General features: G+C 33.7%; 2 protein-coding genes and 1 long non-coding RNA gene across 5 annotated transcripts in view; 1 reads left to right on the top strand and 2 right to left on the bottom strand.

The window, feature by feature from the left end:
* The window catches only part of LOC139770722 (diacylglycerol kinase 1-like), an 88821-nt gene extending 86987 nt beyond the window's left edge, over nt 1-1834 (bottom strand). For both annotated transcript variants that reach the window (XM_071702851.1, XM_071702852.1), the window contains exon 1: nt 1463-1834. The gene's annotated coding sequence lies outside the window, so the exon portion shown is untranslated. The remainder of the gene's footprint in view (nt 1-1462) is intronic.
* The window catches only part of LOC139770725 (uncharacterized), an 82545-nt gene that overhangs the window by 37849 nt on the left and 28798 nt on the right, over nt 1-15898 (top strand). The window lies entirely within an intron of this gene.
* On the bottom strand, nt 4972-15344 carry LOC139770723 (steroidogenic acute regulatory protein-like). 2 transcript variants are annotated; one of them, XM_071702854.1, is made up of 11 exons: nt 15087-15344; nt 12440-12722; nt 11679-11759; nt 11477-11554; nt 11256-11309; nt 11042-11174; nt 10491-10708; nt 8085-8258; nt 7864-7968; nt 7609-7784; nt 4972-7511 (listed from the first exon to the last, which is right to left on the bottom strand). In XM_071702854.1, exons 2-11 carry the CDS (start codon nt 12680-12682, stop codon nt 7310-7312), a joined length of 1464 nt encoding a protein of 487 aa, XP_071558955.1. In that variant the 5' UTR covers nt 12683-12722; nt 15087-15344; the 3' UTR covers nt 4972-7309. The 2 variants fall into 2 exon arrangements, with proteins under 2 accessions (XP_071558955.1, XP_071558956.1); XM_071702855.1 differs by lacking the exon at nt 15087-15344 and adding an exon at nt 14747-15002.

The raw sequence follows: 15898 nt of genomic DNA, 5'->3' as shown, positions 1-15898 counted from the left end.
CTTCTTTTTGGAAGATTTTATATCGATTTTACTCACACACACACACACACACACGCACGCACACACACACACACACACACACACACATATTCGTGAAAGCTGTGTTTTATACCGAAAGGTAGAGCTAATTTCAAGTGTGAATCTATAACAATATCATTGTCACTCTATTTCTCTTACTTAATATATAATCTTTCGATGAAAGATTATATATTAAGAAAAGAAGAATTTTTCTTTTACATAGATTGTTCTAGTACTACATGATAGACATTTAATAAGAGATTCTCAGTTAATTTGGAGTGCATTCTTGTTCGAAAATATTACATAACGGAAATCATATCACTCGATTAATTTCAAGTAAAGAATTTTCGTATAAAAGTTGTATTATAAAAGGCACGTGGAAAAGTAAATAAACGGCTTCCTGCAGCACTCTGGAAGAAACTTTATACTTAATTACCGCAGCATGTTTGTATTAGCAACCGATTGCCCTACCACTAGATATACCGACGAATTAACCACCCTCGATTTCGCGACAATTCTTTTAATTAGCAACTCTATTTCTCCCTAGATTATAGTTATCCTGCCTGTAATCCTGCCTCGTTGGGGAAAAAAAATACTTTGATGGAGACAAGGCTTAACAAAGTTGATACGCGAATTGTTCGGCACACACATTACTCCGGAAATAATTCATCGGCGAAATATCGGTGTACAAGGGTATTAGTAGAAATTAATGCGAAATTAACACGAAGTATATACATTAATCAAAATACCGTTGAATAATATATATTTATCTGTCAGTGATTTACCCGCTAAATTTTTGTAACTTCTGACTTAATTAGAATCTTTGTGCGATTTAAACGAAGACTATTTTCTGCATGAATTTAATTAAATTTGGAATTATTCATATCCGTACGGAAACAAAATATATCTAAATAATGATATTTTATGTATGATTTTATTTTCGATTTCTGTACAAACAGAATTATTTTCAATCGTTGCCCTTTCCACCTTAAGACAAGGTTATCGCTTTCCGTGAGAACGGTAAACACTCTTACATCACGCCCTTTCTTAATCCCTTCTGAACTGTCATAACACTGAGCCACACGTTTGATAGTTTACGCTCGTTTGACACAGTTGATCCAAGGATAATGATGTACCTATACCCGAGGGACACACTATCCGCGTATCACACATCCATTGCATATCACAATAAAACGTAACCGATCCGATCGGAGCGCAAGTATAAATCGAGTACTTCCGCGAGCGATCGAAGAGCGAGAGGGCGGCCGAAAACCGGCGCGGCGGCACAACGAACGGACGCGTGTCGCGGGGAGGGTGGGAGGGGGGGGGCGACGAGCAGTAAAATGATCCAAGCACGCGCGGCAAAGAGAGAAAGATAAGAAAAGAGAAAAGGAACGCGGGATCGCGTCCTCGAAGGGAGAGAAAGAACGGTGGTGGTATTTACCATTTCCGCGCCATCGCGCCGCGTAACGGACGCTCCAGGTTGCGCGCCGCTCTCACATCCTCGTCGTCCTCATCGTCCTCGGCCGGCGCGGGCGCCCCGTCGAAGCCGCTCCGTGGAAAAACCGTGGAAGAAAAACGAGAAAACGGCGGAATAAATCGGCGCGCGCCGATTTAATTACCGTCGGTACGCCACGCGAGTACAACGCCGAACGTCTTCCGTTCGTTCTTTCTCTGTCTTATCTATCCGCGTCCGCGTCTCGCTCTCTTCCCTTTCTCTCGGAGCTGTTCTCGGGCCCGCTGGACGCGACGGCACGTTAAAAACGCGGCGCGAGATGCGCACACGCGTGAAGCGCGGAACCGACTGGCTCGGCTCGCCCGCCGTGATCTCCGGCCCCTGCGTCAGCGCCACCTGCTCCGCACGGATGCTGCCCCTGCAGCCGTCCGCCCGCGCAAAAATCCCCCCGCGTTGCACACATCGCCCCATCGCCCCCTTATTCGTCCTGATCGCCGCCGACAGAGAAGGTGATTCTCAGGAGCTACGGGCACTAAGTATCATTTAAATTTCTAATCGAAGCATCTAAATATATACTATAAGATCCTCCCAAAAAAATTCTAATTGAAACATTCAAATATCCAAGATAAAAGTATGTAAATATTTACAATATCTGACGAAAAGGCCAGCAGACACATTATTTATAACTAGAAAAAATAAAATCTAAACAGTTGAACATTATAAACGCTATAATTGGGAATTATTTCTGTCAAGGTACCTGCTTTATATATAGTTAAAGGCAATACCTATCTTGGCTCATTAATGCACAGCTGCATTGCGTTTCTCAATATCGAGCGAACGCTGATTCTCTCGTAATTCAAAGCTCGATACGGCTCGTTTTGTAAGTGCTTATGTGACCAGGTGCAGTTGCAGATTCAGCTGCATCTGGCTAGATTCGCTATAATAGTATTTTGCTATAATAGTATTTTGCTGTAGCAAAACCACGCGCGCGGGAAAAGCCCCCCTTCCCGTGGATAAAAATGCAAGCTCGAATTAAAGACTGTCCTTTTCATCGCTTTAGTTAATGCAATGTATGATAATAATATACAATAATAACAGATACGTATGAATTTTGATTTTATCACGCGCTGTTTCGCTGCCGTCTAATCAACATCTGAAACGTCGGCCTTTCATTCCGTATTTTGCTCCACTTTCCTTTTCCTTTGAGCTTTCATTTTACTAATTGAAGAGTTCCTTCTCTCTTTGCACGCCACGTTAGCCTTTGTCAGCGGACTCCTCTTAAGTTTTCCATCGCGATGGAGTTGTTTATTTCGCTCTGCAGCAGGAAATGTCGTGCGATATGAAATAAATACGTCTTTACGGGGAGATATTTTAAAAAGTTATTTCCTTCATTGTTAAGTTGCTGACTGTACAATCGAAAAATCAATATTACCTTTATGTGATAAGTTTCATTAAAAATACACCGACATCTTTTTTTTTATCGGGTATCAGCTTTCAAATGAATAAAGATAAATCAATAAGCGTCGAGCAACTAATATAAAATTATAAAAAGAAATATAATGAAGATTTAATGTAAAACAAAAAGCTACATGTATTTTTAATACCATTTTCCATTATAAAAATCACATTACGTGCCATATAGGATTACTAACATTGCGAAAGCAATTGCCATTTATAAGTTTCCATTATTCTCTCGGGTCGATGAATATTATATAGAAAAATGCGATTTTCTGAAATTTTTATTGTTAGCGCTCCTAGAGAATCCCTTTTACTGTAAATAGTTAAACTACGTCACCAACGGAGATGATTTTTTTATAACATGCATATACGAGCTACTCAATTCGCATGGATTACGCGCCAAACAAACTACGAATCGCGAATATTGTTCGGAGTTGAACAATTTACCCTTACAGATTGCATCCTACGTACCATCCACGATGAATGCCTTGTCCACGCGCGTGTCGCAATAATTGACATACATGTTGTGATCCCTGTAGCTGGAATAGTAATTATCCGTGAATTACCATCTACCCCAATGTCATTCGATCACAATGGATCAGCGTATGTCTGTATACGCTAATTTTCAAATTAATCAATCCCGCGCGACTTTGTCAAATTTTTCCAATACACGGAGGGAAAATTTTTATGCAATTTTTCAGGCTGCGTCATTGTAAAATTAACGGGGCAATTCATATCATCCGTGTCTCGAATATTTCGCACTGAAACATTGAGAAATACATTATATATAGGTCTTTTTCGAAAAGAATCATATTAATTTTACTTGTTTGTATCTGAAATTTATCCAACAATTCGCGCATTCTGTATTCATTACGCTGTTTAATTAATTTAATTTCGAGGAGCAAAAGGGAAGCGCGTTAAGATATAAATAATGATTTTACGTGCCACGCGAACTTCTTATATTATTCTCTTGTTTGGATGCATAAGAAATTAATCACAAAAACTGAGATAAAAGCCATTATAACTTTGTGATGCAATAAAGTGAGCAAGGATAATAAATTCATTAACGTTATGAATTAAGGATTGGACGTGGAAATTACATGACACATCCAAACTTTAGCGCTGTGTCAAGCAAACGGATGTAGCTGAATTTGCATTTCTCTCCCGTATGAGCACTAATGAAACGAGCCGTATCGGGCTTTGAATTACGAGAAAATTAGCTCTCTGGCATCGAGAAATTCAAAGCGGCTACGTACTAATAAACCAAGGTATTAACCATGAAACGGGTGTATATTTAAACGGAAATGACAAATTTGGGATTTACGCTGTTTAATATTAAACAAATTTAGATTAGGTATATTTTGTTACGCCCGAGGTACCTGCAACCCTTGAAGATTGCTTTATCTACATTTTATTAATCTTTAATTATCTACATTTTTTAAATTAAAATATTTTTTTAATTTTATAAGATAATGCTATTTGTTTCAAAAGCTTCTTTCACAGTTTTCTCAAAATAATCTCTCTTTAATTATTCGAGATTTTCGTGTGAAAATTTCTATAATTATTCTCCCAAATTAGATGCGAGTATATTAATCGTTATTTTACACGTAATATAATACAATGCATTTATGCATTCAATGAAATTAAATTCTTTTGATATTTTGATATGCAGAATACGACGTGACGAGCTTAATTATGTCGTGTAATATTATTGTGAGGCAATATCGGTACGGGTCGCCATATAATCATGTTAATTAATGCGTACTAGAGTACACGGATTTACCGCAATTACCGCTTCTATCCGTTTTGTCATTAATCTTCCTGTCTCCATTCTCGTATACTCGTGGCGCGGCATATTTGGGCGTTCAACAATTATAACAAGTAACGGTAGGTGTTCAATAATTTATGCGCCGCAAGAACAGCTGTACTTTACACGATTACATAAAGGCAAACTAACGATTAAAATAATGCTGTTATTTCGTTATGCTTATCCAAGACAGAATTAAGGTTTGACGCGAAGAAAACAACATGACACGATCTTCCTTTTTGCATTTATTGGCCTAAGACTAAAATCTTTACATCCGAATCCGAGAGTCGGACTTATAAAATTATCTTCGATTATTCTATGCTTAAGCTGCGTTCGGGGAGCGCGCTATTAGCGCTATTTGCTTATTCTATCCTTGTTCTACACTTGATGAGCGATAAAGATAGAATGATGCAATAGCGCTAATAGCGCGCTCCCCGAACGCAGCCTTAGTCTATCCTGCCGAGACATATCGTTGACCTATCTAACGTAGTACCGCGCATCTCCGCAGGAAAAATGCAGGAATATACATTGCACAAGTGACGTAGATGAACGATAAACGACACATACAAAATCTTAATACAAATTGCTATTTTGTATACGTACAGTATTACGAACATATATAAATAAAATAGTATTTATATATTTCTTTTTTTTTACAGGACATCCAAGCGTACGTATGCTCTGTCGCTATGTAATACAGTCATGTGATGTCAATTTCATGCAGTCTTTTTAACAATGTAAATCACAACGCATGAAATATCTAAAAACGAGGAAATATTTCTGACATTTGATTAGATGGACACGTTGTGTATAAAATCGAGATACGTTATACACTGAATAGTTTAAAAGTAATATTATCTTAGTATTTTCGATTTCATTAAAAGACTGTTTAACTATTAATATATACTTATTTATATATACACACATACTCGCGCGGTAAATAGAATTAAACTTTTGACTAATGGTAGTTTAAGATATTTCTCTCCTTCGCACTCTGTCTCCCTTTCTCTCAAATTTAACAAATTTCTAAAAAATCATAAAATTATATAACACTCTTAAATTCTTAAATTATAGCAAAATAGGCCAATTATTTTTCGCTTGTTTTCTCAGCTAGGAAAACAGCTTAATTTTTGAAAAGTATCAATAAAGATCAATGTGCTATCATTGCATTATTCTTGTTTCTAATATATTATTCTATCATTATTCTTCCTAATATATTCATTTATTTTTATTCCATAACATTCCGCGCTTGTTGTCATACATTAGATAACAAAATTACATAATATCGATCACATAAACAGAGATGACATAAACAGAGCAAAAGATTCCTCGAACTTGGAAGCATGCTCATAAATCATCACTGTGTTTTATCTCTGTACAAACATATCGTATCATCCAATTAAACTCTTGTCGGATCTCGCGGACACTCTATTATTATATTACCATTCATATCGCTGACCTAAAGCTAATTAAACGAAAAAATTTATTGGGAATAAATGCAGAACTGTATACACATTTTCTATAATTTCCAAGAAAATAATGTGTGCTCGATTAAACGTATGAAAGTAGTGTGCGTTTCTTCTTTCTCATTAATTATACGAACGGATAATGTACGAATAATAACATCCTGTCAATCTCAGGGATATCCATTTAATGACTGCACGTTTCATTTAAATGCATATTATATATACATATTATCAGTATATTAGGCTTTATGATTCATGCAATTGAAGGAAGCGACGAAAAATTCTTTAATGAAACGTAAATAATATCGAAACAAACACGTTAAAAAAAGAAAGAAATTATTAATATATTTATATTTTTCTTTTTAAATATCACGACTTTATTTTCGCGTGATACGTGGTAGAGGCATGTTAGATGCCATTACGTATATTAAACACATACGTATGCCACATTTGCAATATATTATATACATTGTACGTCGAAAGATGCACTTAACCGAACTTCATAGGCACTTACAAAAAGCACATAATATATAGTTCTTAACTACTACTATGCGACATGGTTTATAAAAAAAGAATGATTAGAATAGAATAGTATGTTCCTTTTTTGTTCGGCTACTGCGATTAAAAGTAAATCATGTGAAAAAAATAGTATACAATTTTAAAAATAAAGCTACATAGTGTATAGATAATATTCATGTGCCGATATCGATAAAATTTTTTACATTAAAAAGATTGGCGAGAGTAATTCACTTACAAATATAATTGGAACATACTTAAGTTTATATAAATTGTACAATTTTAACTATTTCATACATCTGACTTTAATTGCTAATAAATAAAATCTGATTCTTTCTTAAATGCAGCTCACTTGGGAATTAAATGATACGCGAACAAAATATATTTCAAAAAATGCACTTTCGAGCCATTTTAGAACATATTCCATCAAGTTCATAATTATGAATTTTAATATTCCTTTTTCTTTATATATATGTATGTTTATATGTATGTCCAGACATATTGAATAAAAAAAAATACATAGACCTAACATAGTACAGAAAAGGAAAGTAAATAATATAGTTTGTCAGCTTTATGAGCAACACTGTACTAGATTGACTGTTTTTGCATATTATTCAAATGTTCCCTTAAATATGTCATGAAATTTATTAGACCAAGTGACAAAGATGTATCCACAACAGTTTTTGGTATCCAACCTTTGAAATCTGTATTCAGGATCCAGGTGAAACGACATTTATTAGCTTCGTCAGGTAACTCCTCTGTTGCGAAACAGCTTATACCATTTTCACCCCTTAAAGAAAATATTAAAAATAATAACTAATAGCTTCTCCTCTCGTTCTCTTTATTTTCTTATATGTATTTCTTGTAAAGTATAATTTGTTTCTCACCTTATCATGTTTGGGCGAACTTTAACTGACGCGGTATGAACCGATACACCAGCAGTGATATAATAATTGTCGCATTTCTTACGATGCCTTAAAATAACGAAATCTCGCGCCGTAATGAGCCCGCCGCCAAAAGGGCTTGTTGCTTGGTAAACAATATCCGTGTTTTCGTCAATAGTCTGTTAAAAATAAATTTTGTTATCGATATAACAAAGTATTGCAGTAGGAAAAAAAGTGTAAAAACTAAGTTTTACTGACCTGTAATTTTATTGATTCTGTCACGAGCTCATTCCATGAAGTTTGTTCCTCAATATTGTCAAACAATAAATTTATCACCATGCTAGCAGGTGCGTCGACGACACCCTTAAATGATGATTAAATCGTTTTAATTGTTTAAAAATAAGAACATTCCTTCATTATCGAAAAATTCTGCATCTCTTTAATTTATATATCTTAAATTTACGCTATATGCAGCTCACCGTGATCTTGAATACCTTCAAGACCTTTCCGTCTAATTTCCATTCTGGTGAAAGCTGCATGCAGGACATTTCATCGTCGTCGTTTGCTATAATTATGTCTTTCCATTCTGTCGATGTCAACAAGTCGTGACAATCTTGTAACATTTTAGATGCCCTCGTTTTATATTCATCGACCTAAAAGAAAACCACATAAAAAGATTCTAATGTTTAATTAATATTTAAAGATTTAATAAATATTTCTATGTATTTTTTGCAAATATTATATATATATTTATATTGTTTTATTTAAGCTATATTTAGAAATAAGCATTGTAATAACGCATTAGCATTGTAATTATAAATGTTGAATAAAAGTGAACACTTGATCTACCGACCTATTATTGCGTTAACGATAAATAATACGGCTGATTTATTTCATTCGCAAAAATATAACTGATGAATATATTTCTTTGCTTACAACATAGTGCGCGTGCACTCGATAGTTTGAAATGAGTGCAGTACGAATGTACGAGACACTAGTTGATAATGAGTACACATCTCAGGGACACACAAATAATATTTACTACCCTGAATCAAATAAAAAATTGTTTATTAGTTGAAGTGAATATCCGAATATTCAAATTCGCGTTTTGTGATAAACTCGATAAAAACCTAATTTCATTAAAACAAAAATTATTATTTTTTAATTCGTTAACGCATTAACTTGTTAATTAATTTTAATATTTTTTCCTTCTTAACACACACACACACATCATTTTTTTTTAATATAGCCGATAAACAATATTGTCGATATTTAAATATGTTAATTACAAAATAAAGTAACAATTGATTCGTTATTTGGAAAATATATTAAGGATATATATACAAGGACATATATACTAGGATAAGCCAGCAAGTGCAGGTATCCGTATAATATAGTATAATACGACCTTTGCACCACTGAATCATTTCTCTTTTTTTCTTTCTTTCAATTCATTATTGTGATCTTATAAAATTACATAATGCTTTTCTACTTTATAACATTCTATTAAAGAGTACTGATAACATGATATTATATTTCTTACTTTTTTACTTTTAAAAACATTAAAAAGCAAAAACTATTCACGACTTACAATTTGATCATAGTATGCAGATAAGTTATAAATTGCATTTAACACTTATCTAAATCTATAAAGTTAATAAACAATATACATTCTATATACATCCTGTAAAACTAAAGATGTTACAGACTATTATTTCTAGAACTAAGCAAAACATGTAATTTTTGTGACCGTAACGGCACCTAGAAAAAAGTAAACATCATATGATGTTACTTTTGATACTAAACTGTTGACAGGAAACAAAAATTTCATATTTTTAGTTTTAGAAATAATAGTCTGTAACACCTTTAATTTTATACCCTGTATAATATGTACATTATTTATTATAAAATAATGTGTAATAAAATCGTAAAGTTGTGAATATCTCTGTACTTAGTTCTACTATTATTTATGCAAACATTTTATGTCCAATATTTAATTTTTATACGTCCAATATTTTAACAAATGCACATATAATTAAAATAGAATAGCTTATTTATGTGCATAACACATAAATATATCTTAATAAATATATCTTAATAAGTTAACTCTATGCTTAAATAAATTTTTCTTTACAATTATGCTTTACAATTGTTACTCTCGAATTTACGCAGAAGATAAATCAACCTGATTTTACAATAATAATAATGAATAGATGAAATAACTTACTAGAAGTATTTTATTGTTTGCTGAGAATTCTATCAATTTTTCTTTTAAGCCCCAATTGGTCTCTACAGGCTTAGGTAAATATTTCAAGGCATCACCCAAAAAAAAGGGACGTATAATCATACGAATAAAATTAACAATTAAAAACATAATGTAAACCACAATTAATCAAATAAAATATATTTATAGATTGAAACTTAATGTGACACAGTACACAAAAAAATGGTTAAACACAAGCCGCATATCTAGCTTTATGCGAAGAAGTTTTGTAATCAACTAAAGATAGCATGTTTCTTGAACATGTCTTTGCACTTTGCTACTCCCATAGTACTCCCTGCCACTTATGTCCCCCACCAATTTCAGTTATCGTTTATTGCTTAAAAAGATACTCTTCAAGGATTACTGTCGTAGACATAGAGGACTCGACATTGACTACATCTACCATATATGTGTATATATGACTTTGTATATGTATATATATTATTATTTCTAAGAATCATTGAACTATTAAAATACTTGCTGATAAATATCGCGTTTAATTACAATAAATGTTAAACCATAACTAAAGTACAAAGAGACACATATTCTTTTTTTTCCTTTAATGTTTCTTACGAATTAATGATCGATTAAAACAAGAAGAAAAAAAAACAATTTTACTAACCTTCTCGGGTGTAAGTATTGCTAGGAACCTAAATAAATCGCTGGATCTTGAGAGCTTCCTCGAGTCTCCTTGCTTCCTGGGGATGTCCTCATCATCAGAATGATTCGGAGACTCCACAGGTGTGAAAAATGTATTCATGTGATCGATATTTGCCATATGCTGCCGTGATTCAGTAACAATGCCTTGTAATAACGGAGCTCTTTCTGTATTTGGAAAACCTGTAAATTTCGTAAATTCGTCGATATTTTTTTATAATTTTTAAATTAATATGCAAAGATATTGAGATTAAATATCAAATTTACTCTCCATTTTGTATGCCAGTGCATACTATTAATGTTCTTGTGAAATATTAGCTTGTACATAAATGTTCAGGTCTACATTGTTAGTTTTTATACCGTATCATTTATTGACTAATAGTTTAAAAATAAGAAAAAATTAGACTGCTGAGAGAGAGAGAAAGAGAGAGAGAGAGAGAGAGAGAGAGAGAGAGAGAGAGAGAGAGAGAGAGAGAGAGAGAGAGAGAGAGAGAGAGAGAGAGAGAGACCACTTACTTCGAATCCAATTTCTTGCTTGAGTTTCCTGAGGTATCACACGAAAATCAAAGAACCAAGCCTCTGCCCATGATAATACAAAAGATGTCAAGATTAGCAGAACTTGGAATACTGGTTGGTTAGCTGATGTCCACTGAAAATATGATACATTAAATAAGCTAAATAAAAAAAATTAATAATAAAGATAGTACATAAGTACTTCAAAAACACTTACATCAAAAAGAAAAACTTTGGCAATTAAAAAGGCACATGTTGTGGCAGTTGATATCTGTAAAATACATTAATTTAAAATCATTTTTTAAATCACATATATATATTTTTTTTTATAAAGTATGTAATAAAAAAAATATTTTACTCTGTTGTTTTATTGTTTATACATTCGTTATAAGTAAATTTCCTTTTTTGCGAAAAGCTTCAATTGACAAATATACTCACAGCTACAATAATCCAGTGATTTAGATACAGCAGCGCATAAAAGAGCAACAAGACCGTGAACCTGCAAATCGCTGCCATCTGAGAAGATGAAATCCGTAAAATCTCTGCTCCCAATGAATAATGAAAAATTATGACGAACTGAATGTCACTGTCGTCATTCTGTTATTAAACTCATTAATAAGGAACGACAGAATATACTTACCACAATATCAAACAAAGACGTCTTTATATGATAGTGTATCACCTGATCTATGAAAGCTGTATGTAAACTTTCACCTGCAATCTGTAAATATAACAAAGTAACCATAAATTTTAATTTAAAAAAAATATATATATATGTTATGGTTATAAAGCCCGAAACACGGTCAATCCTAGGATTGACTAACCAATTCTGCCGAACGGCCAAGCGTCTTGGTCAAAGTTTTGTAGTAATTTGTTGATATGTGTGTATAAACAGTACACACATATCAACAAATTACTCAAATTACTTATCCCGCAGGCGGAGCCCCTTCCCCCGCATAATAAAACTAATCAAACTCCCAGCCTGATACCTAACTGCTTTAATCAAGACGCTTGGTTATTCCTCAGGATTGACCAGTCATTCCGCAGAATTGACCAGTCAATGCTAGAAATGCCCGCGTTTCGGGCTTTGACCATAACATATATATAAGATGGATCAACTGTGTGTGTCTATCTTACAATTAGCAATTTAATTTTTTTAGACTTTTTATAAAGATACATTATAAATGTAGTGTATTTTTATCATCAATAAATAATACACAATAAATAAAAAATAAATGAAAATATACAGCAAAGGATAATGCTTTGCTCATAAATACACGCGCCATTACGGGTAATGGATAAAACCAAGCGAGCCATTACCAAAATAAAAAATCATATTTTCGACAAGTTTTCGATCTACATTGATTTAACATTTAGATAATGTCTCGGGTTCTAGCATACCATTGTACAAATGAGCCACATGAGGAATGTAAGAAGAAGATCGAAGGTGACGAAAAGGCAGTAGAAACGTCTAACGTTCGACATTCTGCCGTTGTGTCTCGCTCCTACGATCAGGTCCTCGGTGAGAACGATATCCGGCGTTCGCGTCATACTATGCTGTGTAACCGAACTTCTTTGAGAGTTGATCGAGCCACTTAGTATAGCTTCAGCGGCCATTCTAATTTGTCTCTCATCTTCTGCCATCCTTCCGATACACTTTTGATGTCGTCGTCGTAACGTCGACCTGCAAGAAAATGGCATATGTAGCAAATATACAAATTAATCTAGTAGAAACAGTAGCAATAATAGCACTATTTGCTTCAGTTTTCTACAAACTCTATGTTTTATATCTATTCTGTTTCTTTTTCCAAAATCTATTGCATTTCAAACGCAGAAAGTGCAGTAGAGATGTAGTTAAGATGAATATATCTAATATAATTATTTATGTTTCTAAAATAAATATTGGAAGAATGATGCTAAGAATAGATTATCAAATGATGAAATAACATATTTCACGCTAGATTGTGTAATATGATGTTATTTCAGTTATCATCAGCTGGTAAACTTTTACAAATTATATATATATATGGTATATATATATACATATAAACGCACATAATTACACATGTAAATAGAAATGGCAATAATCAACCCAGACAGCACGCATGTCTGAAAGACGTCGTGAAGACATCTTGAAGACATCTTTTAGACATACGTGTCTAAAAGACATCTTAAAGATATCTTTATGGCGTCTTTTTAGACATGCGTGCTGTCTGGGAAAATATTTTCTTGTAGAAAATATTACTATATAATTTTATAATATCTAAAATAATATTGCCAAATCAGTTATTTTAATATTAAAAGCAATAGCTTTTCTTATGACAAATATACCAGAGATCATTGCGATAATATTCTTAGGAAACGAAAACAAAAGTGTTTCTTGTTGTCATTGCAACTATTAATCAATGCAATTTCTAAATCAACAACTTGCATAAGAATATCTGTGAAAATATGATAAGAACTTACGTAGTTACAAAACTATAAGTTTTATTGCAATTTCTACACGTGCGGAAATAACACAAATGTAGCAATTAACGAACATAATATTTTGTTCTTTGAACATAACATTCTGTCTAAAGAACTTTCTTTTTGTAAGGGCTTCCCAATTTTATCTCGTTTCTAAGCAAATCTGTGATTCCAATCATGAAAGAATGTTGAATGAATCCCGGCATCCTGCAGATATATTTATCCATTGTTCCACTGTTTAGTCTATAAACTTTTTCTAAATCTTTGTATTAACATATATATATATATATATATATATATATATACGTATATATATATATCACTATGAAATACTTATCGCAATGATTCGAGATTGATTTTCAGATGATACAATTTATTAAAATAACATAATCGTTTTGTAAACATTTAACTACGTACACGACGAGATAATTAGTGAATTATTATACTGCCTGAATGATAACGATATGACAGCCAATGGAATGCGATGTCTGATCTTTAGCCTTATAATATATGTACATATATCATATATTGTTACACATACGATGTGCTTCCATAAACAATTTTGCAGATTAAAGATATCTGATAGCATATCGCCGTAGATTAAAACGAATGCATCATTATCAAGTGCATATCATTTCTTTCCTTGATATTAAAACGCAGGATACAAATAGAGAATATTAATTGTGAATTTTATATTAAGCCCATTTCTCTCGAACATTAACTATAATACTTAAGAATGAGATCGAGGATGATCTATAATTCAGAATCTAGAATACAATTTTATTTATAATCTTACGTGTCGTGTAAAACAAAGATATATATTTGAAGAATAGGAATATAAAAGTATATAAAATATATCTTGAATTGCATACATCAAAATACACAACGTATAAAACTATAAATAGAATTCTATCCTGAAATCTGACACAAATTACAGATTTATCTCAAGTGTGATCTGCAGATCTTCGTTAAGATTAATTTATTAATCTTAATTTAGTCTAAATCTCGTCAGATTATTTTTGAAAACGTTTATCTTCATTGCGTCGCGATATTATTCACCATCACCATGCATTTTTCCGCATCTCAATCAATGGACGAAAATCTTTAAGGGAGTAAAAAAATCAGGTAAATTCGCCCTCCTATCTGATTTTTCTTTATTTATACGGTGAAAAGGCGAATATAAGCCACACAAATCTCGTGCAGAAATTGTTTCTTAAAAAAAGGAAATACCGTTATACTTACAACAATCGTAATATATCGCGTAAATATAGCTCTGTAGAATTTGTTTTGACCTTGGTTTTGACACAGAAATCCTGCGAGGGGGGATTTAGGAGGAATATTCCATTCGGCGCGGACTCCGGTCACGGAGGTTAATTCGAGGCTCTAACCTCAAAATCAGCGGATGTTTACTTCGGTCGCCGTGACGCGGACGGACGATTCGAAAAATCGTCGCGGAAGCGAACTTTGCAGGGCGTTCTTGCCGTCACCCGAGGGACATTCGCGTCGCGAACAAAGGCACCCGTCGCGCCGTGCTCCGATCGTTTCCGCTCGCAATTTTTTTCTTTCTCTCATTCATCCTTACCGTTCCGCGGCCGGGAGATCTCATAGATACGGCCAGACAGTCGAGTTGCGTATCGACAAAACGATGTCACACACGTGCATTGTGTCGCATGCCTCCGTGCGATAAAGAGGAGACCATTCGGTTGCGCCCAGTGTTGAATCGCCGTTATCAGGTTATCACCGAATATAAACACGAGAGCACAATGACGTTTTCAGTCACGCCTGAAGCTGGGCATTTCGGAGTCGCCGTGCTGTCAAACGTGTCCACCTTCACGCGACGCGCGTACACTTGTGCGTTTGCTCCTCGTGGCTGAACTTGTTGCCCTCGTTGCACTTTTCATCTTTCTTCTTTTTCTCTCCACTGTCTGATCGCGCGCACCGTCTCGTTCGTTTCAGGTGCAGAAAGTACAAAACGGTGCAACCGCGAAGAGCAGACCTGGCCGCTGGGTCATGGATGAAAAATAACTAGAAGTGTAATCTGTGCAGGATCATAGATCATACAAATGTTGGAATATTAAAAGGTATTTTGTTATAAAAAGATATATAATAAATATTATTGTAAAAGTTATTAGGAGACTATATTTTACGAAGAAGTAGATTTGGCACATGCATCTTTCGAGATCTTTGAAAGATTATCAAAGTTATCAGAAGAGCATATTCCAATAAGAGGTAGCTAAAGTTGGAGTAGACTTCTTTCGAAATCTTTGAAAAATCGTCGAAGTTATCGCCGTTATCACCGTCGGAGAATATACTCGGATAAAAAGTAGCTAAAGTTGGAGTACACTTCTTTTAAAATTCTTGAAAAATTATTAAAGTTATAATACATATATTATA

The sequence above is a fragment of the Temnothorax nylanderi genome, unplaced genomic scaffold (genome assembly GCF_030848795.1).
Source record: "Temnothorax nylanderi isolate EJ_2023f unplaced genomic scaffold, tnyl_v1.0 TNYL_tig0032_pilon, whole genome shotgun sequence".
Taxonomy (NCBI): Eukaryota; Metazoa; Arthropoda; class Insecta; order Hymenoptera; family Formicidae; genus Temnothorax; species Temnothorax nylanderi.
The sequence above is the reverse complement of the archived record's forward strand: the minus strand, read 5'-3'. Positions and strand labels throughout refer to the sequence as shown.

Coding starts and splice junctions, on each gene's coding strand:
- LOC139770723 (XM_071702854.1), bottom strand. CDS start 12,682: ATGGCAGAAGATGAGAGACAAATTAGAATGGCCGCTGAAGCTATACTA. Junction 10,709..11,041: donor AGCAAGAAATTGGATTCGAA/GTAAGTGGTCTC, acceptor CGAAATTTACAG/GTTTTCCAAATACAGAAAGA. Junction 7,969..8,084: donor TGAAGGTATTCAAGATCACG/GTGAGCTGCATA, acceptor TCATCATTTAAG/GGTGTCGTCGACGCACCTGC.